The 14796-nt window shown below is 50.9% G+C and overlaps 1 protein-coding gene across 5 annotated transcripts in view; it reads right to left on the bottom strand.

The window, feature by feature from the left end:
- Positions 1-2600: 2600 nt before the first annotated feature.
- Positions 2601-14796, bottom strand: part of HAGH (hydroxyacylglutathione hydrolase) — a 13190-nt gene continuing 994 nt past the window's right edge. For 2 of the 5 annotated variants that reach the window (XM_026085467.1, XM_026085444.1), the window contains exons 2-9: positions 11100-11281; positions 10525-10589; positions 8796-8913; positions 7604-7712; positions 6464-6567; positions 5888-5989; positions 5324-5403; positions 2601-4764 (exon numbers count right to left, since the gene is read on the bottom strand). In XM_026085467.1, coding sequence (XP_025941252.1) covers positions 4665-4764; positions 5324-5403; positions 5888-5989; positions 6464-6567; positions 7604-7712; positions 8796-8913; positions 10525-10589; positions 11100-11204 — 783 coding nt within the window. In that variant the 5' untranslated portion in view covers positions 11205-11281 and the 3' untranslated portion in view covers positions 2601-4664. Of the gene's footprint in view, positions 4765-5323; positions 5404-5887; positions 5990-6463; positions 6568-7603; positions 7713-8795; positions 8914-10524; positions 10590-11099; positions 11282-12742; positions 12774-14498; positions 14541-14796 lie in introns of all 5 variants that reach the window. The other 3 variants (XM_026085452.1, XM_026085478.1, XM_026085461.1) reach the window with 3 other exon arrangements.

Raw genomic sequence — 14796 nt, 5'->3', positions numbered from 1 at the left:
TCGTCCCGCCCCCCCCGGTGCAACGCGGAGGCGGATGCCGGGGCGAGGGCGGGGAGAAACTGCTGCCCGGCTCCCGGTGCAGGGGGAGGAATCCTCCCCCGGCTCCCGGTGCAATGCAGCTCCTGGTGCAGGAGGAGAAATCCTCCCCCCAGCTCCCGGTGCAGAGGGAGGAATCCTCCCCCCAGGCTCCCGGTGCAATGCGGCTCCCGGTGCACGGGGGGGAAATCCTCCCCCTGGCTCCCGGTGCAGAGGGAGGAATCCTCCCCCCAGGCTCCCGGTGCAATGCGGCTCCCGGTGCACGGGGGGGAAAATCCTCCCCCCAGCTCCCGGTGCAGAGGGAGGAATCCTCCCCCCGGCTCCCGGTGCAATGCGGCTCCCGGTGCAGGGGGAGGAATCCTCCCCCGGCTCCCGGTGCAGAGGGAGGAATCCTCTCCCCAGCTCCCGGTGCAGAGGGAGGAATCCTCCCCCCAGCTCCCGGTGCAGAGGGAGGAATCCTCTCCCCAGCTCCCGGTGCAGAGGGAGGAATCCTCCCCCCAGCTCCCGGTGCAGAGGGAGGAATCCTCCCCCCCAGCTCCCGGTGCAATGCAGCTCCCGGTGCACGGGGACGAATCCTCCCCCTGGCTCCCGGTGCACGGGGGGAAATCCTTCCACAGCTCCTGGTGCAATGCAGCTCCCGGTGCAATGCAGCTCCCAGAGCAGGGGATAAATCCCTCCCCAGCATCTCCGCAGGGACGGCTGCCCCATCTCTGCCCCCTGCTTCAAGGGCCGCTTCCCCGGCCGAACGCAGCCCCGGGCCCCCGTGCAGCCTGGCCCGCAGGCGGCTCTGCTGCGGAGCGCAGGGCACGTCCCCAAGGCCAGGGCGGCACAGCTCGCTCGCCCGCCAGCCTGGCCCCGCGCGATGGGTGACCAGAGCAGACCCAAGGGTGCAGGGAGCAGCGAAGGGGCCTGCGAGGAGGAAGGCCGGGTGCACGCGCCGCTCCTGGCGCTGCGGCCGCAGCCTGCGGGAGGCAGGGAACAGGGGCCCAGAAGCGCGACGCCCGGCCCCTCGTCCCCCGGGCCAGGCAGGCGCTGGCTGCGCAAACGCCACCCCCGTGCACAGCCGAGAGCAGCGAGTCACGGCCGGGCGTGTAAAAACAGCCCCATCTCCCACCTCCGCACCGCCAGAATTAGCGGCGAGGCCCTCGTCTCCCTGCGACGGTGGGGGACTGCCAGCTCCCGCCACCACCGAGGACGCGGGTGGCACAAAACGGCACGGACGAGCCGCGAGCACTCAAGCGACCGCTGCAGTTGGGGGCAGGGGAGCAGGGTGCGAGAGCCCCGAGGCGCGCGGCTGAGCGGCAGCCGGAGGGCAAGCGCCAACCCCTTGAGCCCCGAAAGCCGCGAGCGCGCAGGGCAGACGGCGCCGGAGCAACATCCCACGGCTCCTCTCCCAGCCCGGCCCAAGCCCCGCGGCCGGGCCGACAGTCGYTCCCCTGACAGCCCTTCTGAACGAACGGGATTTTCTTCAGCAAGAGGCAAGCACGGGATATGCTCCGTTTCTCTTCTAAAAGGAAAATACAGCTTTAACAAGAACAGATGTTGGATAAAGCCTTAGAGGTTCCCAAACTGCCCCCAAGAATTAGGAGGAAAGCTGCTGACAGCTCGTTGCTGACTTTAATCATTCATTAAAAAAACAAACAAAAAAAAAGGCCACCTTTCCCAGACTGCCACATTGACACTCTGTTTACAGCTGTATTTATTTCCTCAGTTGTCAAAACAGACATCAGTAAAGTCATGCTTAGTTGTAGCAGCACAGCGTTCAAATTATGGAAGAGTCAGTAAAGTTTTAGGTACCACTTTTCCTTCTGAACTACAAAAAAATCTACCTTTCTAAAGTAAAACAAAAAGATGTTGCACCAAATTCTGCTCGTATCCCTTTAAACCAGCTCCTGCCGTGACGCATTTTCTTCAGYGAGCAGACCTGAGCTACCACAATGAAATCAAGTGGTTAAACACGCCACCGCTGCATTACTTACCCAGCAACACGCGTTGGGGGAGAAACCAGAACCAAAATCGTTCAAACCTTTTCATGCTTAGTTTCAACTGCGAAACATTTATTCCAAAAAAAAAAAAAAAAAAAACCACCACACACAACGAAACCCTCCTATTTGAGCAATCGCAGTATGCAACTGAGATCCAGAAACAGGGAAGACAACATGAGTAGGAGCAAAACTCATTGAAGACAGACGGCGAGCCCCTTGAAGACTGTGTCCTACCGTCTTTGGCTCACCTCGCACGCTGATCATCGCCCATCCGCTCCCGACGGTTTTCAGGACGGGTTTCTACCAGGCTTGGCAAGCGAGATTCCTCCGGCACCGTAAGAGTAAAGGTGATTAAGCCACGGTACCAGCACGCAGACGTACAGCAAATGTGCAAGCTGCAGCAGCCCTTGCAGAGAGCTTCGAAAAGCCCAAAGCAGTAACTAACCACCAACCTTCCCTCCTTGTCACCACACTTGATCAGGCACAAGGCGTTCCGGATGCTCGAGATGGAGGAGAGGAGGAAGGTCGCTCCTGCAGCAGGTCCTCTGCCTCTTGCCAGCCCTTCTGATGTTTCTGTTGCCTTCCATCCTTTTTTTTTTTTTTTTTTAAGACACAGTTGAAGGATGGAAAGCAGAGGAGAGGTGCGTCCCAGGCCAAACAGAGCCCAGGCCTGGGSACCAGGATACTGGAGAACTCGGAGGCGGCAGTTACTTTGGAAAGACTTTCCTTAGCAACACAAAGCTCCCTGGATACTGGCTTGGCCTCCAAGGCATGAACAGGCAGCCTGGCTAACTGCTGGTTCATCCAGAACAACACTGCTTCATGGTACAGCAGGGATGCGGGGTCATTTCAACGCTCCGCTCGGCTCTCTGCCAAAGCTGCCAGCAGGTAGCGGGACTGCAATACCTCGAAGTGAATTGGCAACACAAGTTCTTCCAGAAATACTGTTTCAGCTGGGGAGGTACTAGGAAAAACTCACAGCCAAATACCTGTGCCAATTCTCTCTGCACCTGGGCTGCAGACAGATGTCCGAGTGCTGTGGATCCCACAGGTGCAAACAAATACTTCCAAACAYGGAGAGCAGAAAGCTGGCCTTGCTGCAGGCCTCTTTGGTCTGARCAGATTTTATTCCACAACCAGGACTAAGCATCTCAGCCACCCCAAGAAGATAAGCCATTCAGACTTAATCCGCTCCTCTCTCCGAAAACCGGATTTGTTTCCCCCAAGTTGATCCCATTCACCCACTTTCACACACTACTCCCAGTCAGAAAAAGAGCCCAATGGGAAGTTTCCTCCTTGCAGTTTTCAGGATGGCTGCAGACTCAGGTCATATGGCACTAGTCTGAGAAGAGAGACAGCTTTTAAGCCTAATGGGCAAACCTAGAAACTGGAACGTGCCATGCTAAGACAGTTTCTCAGGGGATCTGAGATCTMAGCCTGATTTAATTTGGCGATATATGGGCAACCTCTCCATTTATAACATCATTTCTCYGGTCTTTCTTGAACAGAAGCTGGACCAGAGCAGGTTGCAGGGGTAAGCGGTTAATCGCAGTAGCATACAGCATCTGCTCCCATTTARTTCAGGCCTATATGCCGGCATCTTCCACATTCAGAGGCACAAGATAGTTACCACCCATGTTCACCAGAACGGTTGCTCTCTTGGCTGGGGATCAGTGTCCCGCTAGTAAGTGCTAGTTCACAGCACGTTACAGAGCAGCTCTTCTGGCTATTGGCAGCAAGGAACCTACTGGAGTAATCCAGTTGCTACTCAACTGTTAGACATGCAGTTAGTCACCAGATAAGTTCTTTCTCCTCAGGATCTTGTGCGAGCAGATGAACTCCTCCTTCAGCCYTGTGGTACTAATGCAAGTAACATACAGATCGCAATTAAGAGCGGTGAGCAGGTACATGCAAACAGGCCGAGTTACCAGGGAAAGGGTACAAGCAACAGTGCCATCTCCAAGCCAGCACGCTGCCTGGAAGAGTAACTGCAGTCTATGAGAAGGGAAGTCAGCGAGAAGAGAAAAGCCCTACAGAACAGCTGGACAGTCCCACCGTCCTGTTTCTAAAGCCAGGCCACACAGCATATTTAATAAACTAAGCCCTTAACTGGTGGTGGMAGAGCAGGTCTGTCACTGGCAAGTGGCTTTAGTGGAGACAAAAGCAACAGACTCAGAAGTAGCAGCATGGAAAAATTTAAATCTTCAGATGGCAATTTAAGTTATGTGCATTCTGTCTCTACGTTTTAAATGAAAACATCTTGGGCCCCAGGCCCACTGTCCACATTCACAGCAGGCTCCTATAAAAATAACAGGAACTCTTTTTTTTTTTTTTTTAGGCTCCAAGACTTGACTCTTCCCTACCCCAGCCTCTGAGCCACGTACCAACACTTATAAAATGATCTGATCTGTTTGTGACATATGTGACAGTTTGAGAGCCAGAAATAGAGGGATAAATATTCTTCATCATATAAATATGCTGTAGAACATCTCAACAAGGGCAAAGTGCTTTTTTTCCTTAATTAAAACAAAATAAAAACCTAAATATGACTGTCTTAACCACAACAGAATTCTTAACTCCTAAAACATCTGAATAGTCTAAGCTACAATTGAACCGACATTTAAAGTGATTCAGGCAGAGTGCTCAGTCCTTCGGGACCCGGAAGTTATCCTTCTCTTTTCTGATGGCTCCCATCGTTCGGATGGGGTCAGTCTCCCCAGCGTGCTGCTGAACTGTCTTCTCCCTACCAGGAGGGAACACCAAGGACAGTAAATACACATGCTGCAAGATAAAAATCTCACAGGCAAAGTCACCACTATCACATTTCATCTGCATCAAGGGGAGATTTTGCATTTAAGACCAAGGACTCGGGCTTTGCCACATCAGCTCCCTTGACTTAAACACTCACGGGCAACAGAGGTTGCAAAAACTCTTATGCCTTGAACAGCATCTTTTACTGTGCCTCTCTGCCAAACTCAGCCTGACAAAGGAACATAATCACACTGTGGAGTACAGYGTGTTGTGGCTCCCGAGCCAGGGACCTCAGCACAGGCAGAAGTGCTCATCACACCCCTTCAAATCTTACTGGAACAAGCCTCTGCCAGGACAGCGAGTATATTTTGCCATATTTACTATTGGAACGCAGATGTTTTAAGGAAGGTCTTGGCAGCATCCAAACAGAAGCACGTGATGCAAGAGAGCAGTTCGCTCCCATGGCTCACTCTTTGGAGACCTCATCCTCCCTACACACACCCACATCCCAAACACAAGACGGAGGCATCAGTCCCACACCCGCTCCGTACCTCACTCGCATGAAGGGGTTGTATGTAAACTCCTCTGCAATTGTGGAGGGTATGGTTGGTTCACCACTGTCGTATTTTGCCTACAACAAGGGGAGAGATTTCTGCTTGATGAGGAATGTTTTGGTGAACAAGAAGTGTCCTGGGTATGAACCATGCAGCAGGCTTAATGCTGCATCCAATTACTTGAACTGCTCCTCCAGCCAGGCCCTTCCCGGGGCCGTGCAGTCAGACAAGCACACAGAGGGACACGGGCCTTAGCTTTCCGGGGCAGAGCTAATCCTCCCAGAGGGATGTGCAGGGTAAGCCTGTACTTATACCAAGAAATTCCCAGGGGTGGCTATATCGCCACAGGATAGCGAACCATCCTCTCTGGGACACCACAAACCCTGCTCCCAAACACACTGCACCCTTGAAAGCACGAGCTACTGCTGCTTCTGGCTCTTAACACTCCCTTCCCTCCCCTCAGCCTCTCTCTCATGCYGTCCCCTCTCCTCTGCCTTCCCAAAGAGGCCCTACGTCCACAAAGGCATCCAGCGGGTCTAGAGAAAGGATGAACCAACTCACCTTGGCCCAAGCAAGCTTTTCTTGGATAGCAACATTATTGGGCTCAACATGTCGCGCAAATTTGAGATTGTTGATGGTGTATTCATGACCACAGTAAACTCTCTAGGAAGAGAAACGAAGAGTTACACGGGGCTCTAGGGAGGCGGAGTGCCAGGCGCTATCATCAGTGGTATGGTACAAAGCGGGGCCCAGAGTCAACCCTCCAGGATACGCCATACTCTCCATGGGAGACAGGCACAGGCAAAGCGCTGGGTGTGATCAGCCAGATACTGTGTGCCAATTTAGTGGCAAGTCTGATGAAAGAACCCAGGCATCCTAGCTCTTTAGTCTTTGTTTTAATAAATAGCCTCTACTCTTTCCCCACAAAACACAAATGTATTTGGGGTATATGTATTTCCTTCTCAAAGGACTGCAGCTATTCTGCAGCAAAGACAGCCCTTGATGTAAGCATTCACTCCTTCAGCACATGGGAAATTCTATCTTCGAACACCAGTATTACTAGGAAGACAGTTTCTTATGATGTCTGTAGTACATTTTGGCTACTTAACCTACTAGCACAGAAGGATAGTTTCATACCGTTTCAGGTTCCAAGCTGCCCAAAATCTCAATCAGYGCTCTGTACATTTCCTCCGGAGTTCCCTCGAAGAACTTCCCACAACCAGCCACAAACAGCGTGTCACCTGGGAGCGAAGCATAACAGGGCATCAGGACCAGACAAGGCTCCTGACGCCAAAGACAAGCAAACGCTCCCCAAGGGATCAGTCCTGCCACTGCTCAGTCCTTGCTGCAGCTAGCCAGAAGGCGCAGGCACTCTGCAGCACTGCTCCTAGTGGTACAGGGACACCCAGTCTATGCCTCTGCCCCGCACGGGCTCAGTGCTACATTAATCCACATGACAAATACCTCTCTAATCCACGCTTAACTGCTAAGGCAGAAAATCTCACAGCCTCCACAGGCAAACAGTCCCTAGCTGCGAGGCAATCTCCCTTGCTCTCCCTTCTTGTCCCTTCTACAGAGGACAAGGAATACTAGTTCTCTTTGCTATGAACTTGAACAAAGATAAAGGCACGTGAGTACTTTGTTTCCTCTGCATTTTCTCCTCAGTGCTCCCTAAACCTCTGCTCAAGCAGTTACTTCTTCTAGACACCAGTTGGTCCAAACTCTGGAGAACACTCACCAGGAGACAGAAGATACGGCAGTCTGGGGAGGCCGACAGCAGTCTCATTTAAAGGGTAACCCTACTCTCCAAAACAGGAATCAAACCCAGGCTACCAGACATGGAACACCCATCCTGTCTTATTTCCCCACTTTCTGTTCTCTCAATTTTGTTATGGACACAGATACRGATATATGGAAAAGCAAACAGTCTTTGGAAACAAGACACAGTTTGGCCTGCGGTGGGGCAGGGGGGTGTACAAAAAAACCCAGCTCTTGATTCAGAGAAGAAAGTGTTAAAAGCAAGACTCATCCAGGGCTCTTTCTGAATGTTGCTTGCAGGGCGTCCAGCAATGCCTTTACAAACCCAGAGGGGTTTCGCCAGGTTTATCTACAATCACTACTTGGTAGCTCTTGCTAAGGGGGCAAGGTAAGGAAGTTAGTCAGCTGCAGTGGTAATAAGGAACAAATACACATCCAGAGGCAGGAGCACACAAGCAGAGGGATAGCCTATTTCTTTGTGACACAGGTTGCAGGCGATGTAACCTCCCAACTCCTCACCTGTAAAAACAGCAGGTGGCTCGGAGCTATTTGGCTTAGTCACATAATAACAGATGTGTCCAGAAGTGTGACATGGTGTACAGAGGCATTTCACATTAAGAGATCCCACCTGAGAAGAAGGCAGAAGACTAGAGCTTAAGCTACTGTTTGCCAGTATTTATATGATTAGAAAAGAATTGCCACTATTACAATTGTCTAGCAGTCCTACAGGCAAATTCTCACAAAGTTGGCCAGTAAATCCCAGCTCTGTTCCCTGGAGAGTCCAGCAAGAGAGTTTTACGGTAAGGACTTGGAAGGGAGCTGTTTCATCCTAGCAGGTGTTGTTACAAAGAGAACTGCCAGATTCTTTCATTTACATGCAGAGTGACTCAGCGCCTGGTTGACAGCAAGAGCAAACAGATCCAGAGCAATACAAAACCCTAAACAAAGTTAATCAAGTGTAAAAAGCTCCAAACAAAAATAGAGCTGAAGGGAAGAAGTGGAGGACACTCAGCAACAGGGAGGGACTACACACACTCATTAGGCTAAAGGGATAATTCCCCCACAGCTCTAATTTGCACCTTCCCATGTGTTCCTGTGCTGCCGCCTTTGCTGCTGACCCCCCAAAGGTGCACTGCAGGACTTGCAGCGACATTCAGGCCATCCTGCACATTTCACAACAGTTTACGTCATCYGCCAGCCCATCTGTAATTAAAAAGTTATGTTCCAACAGGGTTTGCTGCTTTAGTTCAGGAAAAGCAATGCAAGCAGCCATCACTGCTGGCACAGCTGCTCTCCACCTTGTATCCTCCGCCTTGATTCAGAGAGGACCGCTTGCATTTGCTCAGTCCTAACCAGGCTAGAAGCAGAACACAAGCCCTTCACACCTATGTTCTGACCACCGCAGCAAAGACAGCTGTCAAACAGCAGCTGGACACCCAGCATGCTCTGGGCAATACAGGCGTGTGAGCCATGCCAATGTTCTCGCCAACAAAGTATCACCAGCCAAAAGGAAGCAGAGGGGTTATGGTTCATAGGGTTGAGAAAGCCAAAAAGCTGTAGYTAAACCATCAACTGCTTCCAAGAGACATTAAGGAGGTAAAAGAGCTGTAACCACAATATTAACGCAAGTTGGACTGCACTGGTCCATCTCTAAGGCTGTTCTACAAATGGAAGATGCCCCCAAACAAGTCCTGCAGCTCACTCCCTTTACCTTGAGTGATGTAAGGTGTGACACCTTCTGTGTTAGCGCTCCAACCCTGCTGTCTCCCCCATAAACACGCAACCCCGTCTCCATCTTCACGAGCTTTTCATTTCCTCCAGCATGGTCCCTGGAAGGTTAAAAAGACAGATTTGGGCAGGGATGAAGACAAATTTCTTGTAACTCAAATTGCAGTAGTAACCTCCAGGTGATCACTTCTGATCAGCTAGTCTCCCAGYAGCCACACATCTAACACTGTCCTCATATCAAAGGACAGGCCACATCAGCACCAGTGCAGATAGTTTCTTTCAGTGCCATTTACACAGGTGCCAGTGTTGTAGAGCAGCAAATTCAGGAAGGATTTCAAGATATGACCTTGGTCAGCAGCTCTCCAAGAACACCCCTCGAGTTCACACCTAACTGGGGAACTCTGGCTTTACATACTTATATCAACTCTCCACTAAGCAGGGCAGTGAGAGACTGCGATAATGGGGATATGGGTAATTCACTGTCCCAAAAGACACTGGGGAGCAGGTGAATAGATGCCCAAACWGCTCAGCATTTACTCTCAGTGCTGGTCCTGCCAGACTGGGGTTGGCTCCTAGATGGCTCCACTATGACCAATGGGAGGGGTTAGTCAGGGTCAACGTTGCATAAAGCGCTAGAGCAAAACGTTCATTTTTTACATCCCCAGCAGAGTTAATCTGCAATCCAGGTAAACCTCCCACAACAGCTGACTGCGAGTAGCAGGCCTTACCAGCATGTCCTAGCAGTTCAAGGTAAACGTGCTCCCTCCTGCAGTCCTCCTTCCACATCTGCCACCACACACACATTTCACTGACCAGCTGGAATAAGCCAGCATTTTAAAGGTTAAAGGCACTGACACGGAGAACTTGCAATATAGACGGCGTGCCAGTACATAGCGAGAATTACTCATAAGAAAGCTTGGCTCAACTCCAGGCACAGGAAGACTTTCCCATCTTTGCTGTGTACTCAGCGATTTGGTACCGTTTCTCTGCACTTCACTTCCTCATGTGTTCGCTGTACCTCCACAGGACTGTCCCTTCCCAGAGCTATTCTGTGGTTTCAAACACCAAAGAACAGAGATGGACTACTTGCATGTCCAGTCTATCAGCAACCTGGACGTCTTCTAGGGGAGATCTTGGTGTAAGCATCAGCTTTTTAAAAGCAGCCCTTCACCAGTCACACCCCTTTGACTAAGAGAATCTGTTCTTTTAATTCACAAACTATTTCTCTGCTGTGCTTCAGAAAGCCTGTGCTAACACTGGATTAGTCTTAGCTCTGAGCTGCCTGGTCAAACAAGCAGGCAAGGAACTGTCGTGGCAGTTGGCCTCCAAGGGAACACAACCGTGTGCTGATCCAAGGCACTCTCTCCCCGGTTATTCCTCCCCTTCCATTTAACAAGCACTTACACAACTCAGAACAGCGGTGTGGAAGTGTATGGGACATGCTGCTCTGGTGCACCAGATGGAAGAGGAAGGGGATGTCATATTCCAAACCCAGACCTGCCCTGAACACCCATGGACCCATGTTCTCAGCAGCGTCTCCCTGGGTATGCTAGTATCAGACAGCCCAGGGGACACTTCCTGAGCTCTGGCCCTTCTCCTCACACTGAAGTTCCTGCTTAAAGAAGACAGATCTGATCTGGATGTGCAACAATTCTTGTCTGGTTGTGTTTATTCACAGGAAAGAGGGATCTCACTACAGCAGGTAAGGTTACCAGTGATGGTGTGTGGTCAGGACGGTGGTCAGCTTCACGCCGTGCTTTTTGACTGCATCCAAAACCTGCAGGCACAGGACACAGCAAGAACATTATAACTCACATAAAATGACTTAACAGCACACCTCAGACGCCTGCCACATTCTAGACACAGCTACTACAAGGTTTGAGAGGGCCACAAGCCACAACCGAGCTCCCCAGTGACTACGCAGAGAGCTCCTCTCTCTCCAAGTAGGGGGTTACAGATCAGGACATGAGGTCTCTGACCCAACTAGACGACAGTTACGTCCCCAGTTCCATTTCCTCTGTCCTGCAGTAGAGCAAATCAAGGGAGGGGAAAAAAAAAACAAAAAAAACAACCAAAAAAACAAAACAGGCCAATAACCCTTGAACTCAGGGACAGGCTGCCCAAGCACAGAAGAACACAGCCTATGAAGCCTTGCCCGTAGCTATGGATGGCCAGCATTTCCTGCCTTTCCTCCAAGCCTGAGTCAGACCTGTGACTAATTCTGCCTCTCGCATACACAGCAACTGGAAGGATCTCCCAGACCGGGAGCAGGGGCAGCGTACATTACCTTCTGGGGCTGCACAGGATCAACTATAGCAGCCTCCTTCGTCTCCTCATCGATGAGGAGGTACATGTAGTTGTCTGTGAGGGCTGGGAGCAACTCCACCTTCATGTCGACTTGTGCAACTGTCTTCGACTTCCTCTGCTCGTGCTCTGTGTGCAGGAAGACGGCTCGCAGCTGCGCTGGACCTGGGGACCCCAAAACAGTCAAATGTCAGGTCAGCCCAGGGAGAYGAACATGCGGGACAGAGCGGAGCAGGGCCCCAAAACCACAGCCCCAGAGAAGGTCACCCATAGCCCAAGGCTGCCTCCTGCGGAGGAGGCCACGGAGGAACAGAGCAGTGTCACCCTGCTACCCGCAGTGTGGGAGGCTCTGGCTGCACAGGAGAGGGAAGGAGCACTTTGCTTCCAGAGACATGCTCATGCAGGCAAAGCGCTGGGCCCCACTCAAGAGAAGATTTCAAGAGGAAGGAAATCAGAACAGAGTGGGGACAGCTGGACAAAGGTCAGCCTGGGACAGCGACTTTGTGGGGAAAAAAAAGGAAAAAAAAAAGCACAAAATGCCATGTTACAAACAAACAAAATATAATGAAGAAATACAGACACTGATAGCGCAGAAATATCTCGTTCATCAGTTGGGGAAATCACACCCTGCACAGTGCCATGGAGAGAAGACAGGTTCTCTCTGTGGAAGCTCCTCGGCCRGCCAGATACAAGACACACACTGCAGGAAGGTTTCTTGTTAATGGGTTACCCTGATGCAACAGCAGCACTTTGCTATTTACTTTTGGTTAAATGTTTAATCAGATCCAAGAAGCAAATCTTATTTGAGATGCAAATAACCCAGGCTCCACTTTTTCCACACTGTCCAGGCTCACAGATACACAGTTCTTAGAGATACAATCAGGCAACAAGAGGATCCGACATTAAAAAAAAAGGGGGGAAACAAGGAGGAAGAGCCCTTCCATTGCTGAAGCCCTGTAACACAGGCCTGGGTCCATGCACTTCAAGGTAAAGATGCGTCAGTCTCTACAAACCAGTAATCATTTCTCTTAACACCCAAGGCCCGTGCACACAGAGGAAGGCGACTGCATTATTTTGAATTGTGCTGGCTCAGCTGTTGTTTCATCTTGCACCACCGACTCCAGCCCTAAGGCTCCTAACACTCAGCRCTTGGTAACTTCCATCAGTGCCAAAGGGAGGGATCGCCACGCTCATAAGCGACCTGCTCCTCTCTCCCAAAACACCTGCCCACCTCTGATAAGCGACTGCTCTGGGGAGAAGAGGCCTCACGGTCTCACTGCAGCCAGTACAGACAACCCCCCCAGAGCTCCGGAGACTGGCACAACACACGGTGCTGCAAAACCAAGATCAAAGTTCTGACCGGTGCATGCGACGACTGCCGCAAACCCCAGACACAGGGACAGCGGGGGCTCTAAGGCCCCTCTGGTATACTTATCCTGCCCAGACCCATTTTTTCCCTTTCCCCATCCACCACTTCACTTGCTTATAATGAAAGCGAGGTAAGGAGGGGAGAGCACAAGTAAAATTAAACACAGTACTGCAAATAAAACCCTAAGGCACAACAGTGTAGGCATGCACTGGGCATTTGACACAGAAGGCATGTAGTATTGAAGAAAGCATCCATACCTGCCAAGCGTTCCTTTGGAGCAGGAAAGTCCTTTCAAAAAAAGAACAAAAAACACAAACCCTTGTCATTCCTTGATAGAAAAAAAAGCAATTGCTCCTCAACCGCTCCCTAGCACGAAGCACTTTTCTGTTGGATGCTGTCAGTCAGAACAACTGTATATGCACTACACGTGTGTTTGCAGGACCAGGCACTAACTGAAAACAAACACGCAAACAAAAAACTCCCACCCCACCCTAACTTCAAGTCAAAGGAATTATTCACATACTTTAAAAATTTTCTTCCTATGAACTATTTCTAACCTTAGCCATCATCCTAAAGTATCTCTGCATGTTTAATTCACATTCTTGCAAAACAAACAAACTACACAACACAAGGAAACGCTTTCTAAAATGCATTTTAAACAAAGTACTGAGAAAGCATCCACGAAGTCAGAAACTCATTCTGAACTTCCTTCTGTAGCTAAGCTGCACCTTTTCAGCTCTTCCCATTCAAGGAGCGGATCAAAAGCTCTCTCATGCATGCATAGCACTACTCTTAATGAGAAGAACATGTTCTCAGAACCAGTTCTGCTCAGGGAGGTTCTCCTAGTAATATGTAACTCTTGCCCTGGCTCAGTAGCTAGCACAGAGATCATTTCAGAATCGCTGTCATGTATGCAAGTCTATTCCAAAACGAAAGTTCAAGAACTTCATTTTCACTCAGTTTTGTAATACACCCCTCCTGACTTCATGCCTGATGCAAAGACAATTGGGGATAACAGAAGTTTTCCCTCGGACATCAGCAGCCTTTGGATCACACGCTTTGGTTTTCTGGAATGGCTCACTAGTGCAACTTGGCTCAGCAAGAGGAAAAGGTCTGCAGATAGGAAGTGTTAATGTCATCACATAAATGCATGCATGCTAGAGACTAAAGGCAACAGGCAGCAGTACAGTTTAATACTAGATTCCTTCAGAAAAGGGATGCTTTATGCCTTTTCTCCATAGTACTTTGTTCTACTCCTTTCATTATGGATAAGAGGGGAAAATTCCTATTTCAAACTTATGGTCGCACGCACTGAGAATGATTGCGCAGACACACCCAGAGAAACCTCCCTGCATTGCCATACGAGCAGGAACACCACATTCACCTTTTACGTAACCTGCACGCAGCTATTTTTTGGATAGCAAGCGAGTTCACATTGGCTCCCCAGAGCCAGCGGAACTCCAGCTCCCCGATTTCGCCCCCTCGGCGCCTGCGGCAGGCTGCAGGGCAGGTCGCAGCCCTGCAGGGAAGGACACCACAGCCGCCGGCTCCCAGGAGCAGAACAGACACGCTGCAACCTGGCAAACTCGAGACCTAGTAGTCGCTCGGAGTTTGACACACTTGTTCCTGAGATAGCATCAGGGTTTCCACACCTGGCAGTAACTCCAATGGATTCTACATCATTAAGGCTAGGTCTTAAAAATGGAGCAATGCAGAAGGCCCCTAGCAAGATTCCCCAGAGACACTGTCAGGCCAAAGCCCTGGTTCAAAGAGACACTTTCAGAATTTAGGCCCCAAATTTAAATGCAGAGCTTAGAGGTTTTTCAGGTTTTTAACATTACCAGTACAATTCCCCACCATCCAAACTTAGTTTAAATTCAAGCCTCCCTCCCCCAAGACCCCAGAGCAATAACCAGCGCTTTGGGAGCCCAGGACCTTTGCAGGAGCCTCCCAGGCTCGTTATCAGTGCAGAAAAGCCGCCGACAGAGAGGCTCCAGCTGAGCAGATACTGACCTACTTGGGGCTGTGAGTCAGCTTAAAAAGCCCGGCGCACCCCTGAGCCGTGAAAAAAGAGAAACCAGCGTCAAACTCCTGAGCTGGCCAGGGGCACCCGCATCCAGCCCCCCCACCCAGCAAGCCACAGGAGGGTCCCTACAGCCCCCCCCCCAGCCTCTGCCTTCCCCAGCTGCAACAGGGCACAGCACGGCCCCCATGTCCCACTGCAAGAGGGACACCGCGTGGCCCCCCCCACGCCCCACCCTGCTGCAAGTGGGATGCTGCACGGCCCCCCCAGCCCCACTGCAAGGGGGAC

This window comes from Apteryx rowi, unplaced genomic scaffold, assembly GCF_003343035.1.
Source record: "Apteryx rowi isolate R43461 unplaced genomic scaffold, aptRow1 scaffold_119, whole genome shotgun sequence".
In the NCBI taxonomy this organism is placed as follows: Eukaryota; Metazoa; Chordata; class Aves; order Apterygiformes; family Apterygidae; genus Apteryx; species Apteryx rowi.
The sequence above is the reverse complement of the archived record's forward strand: the minus strand, read 5'-3'. Positions and strand labels throughout refer to the sequence as shown.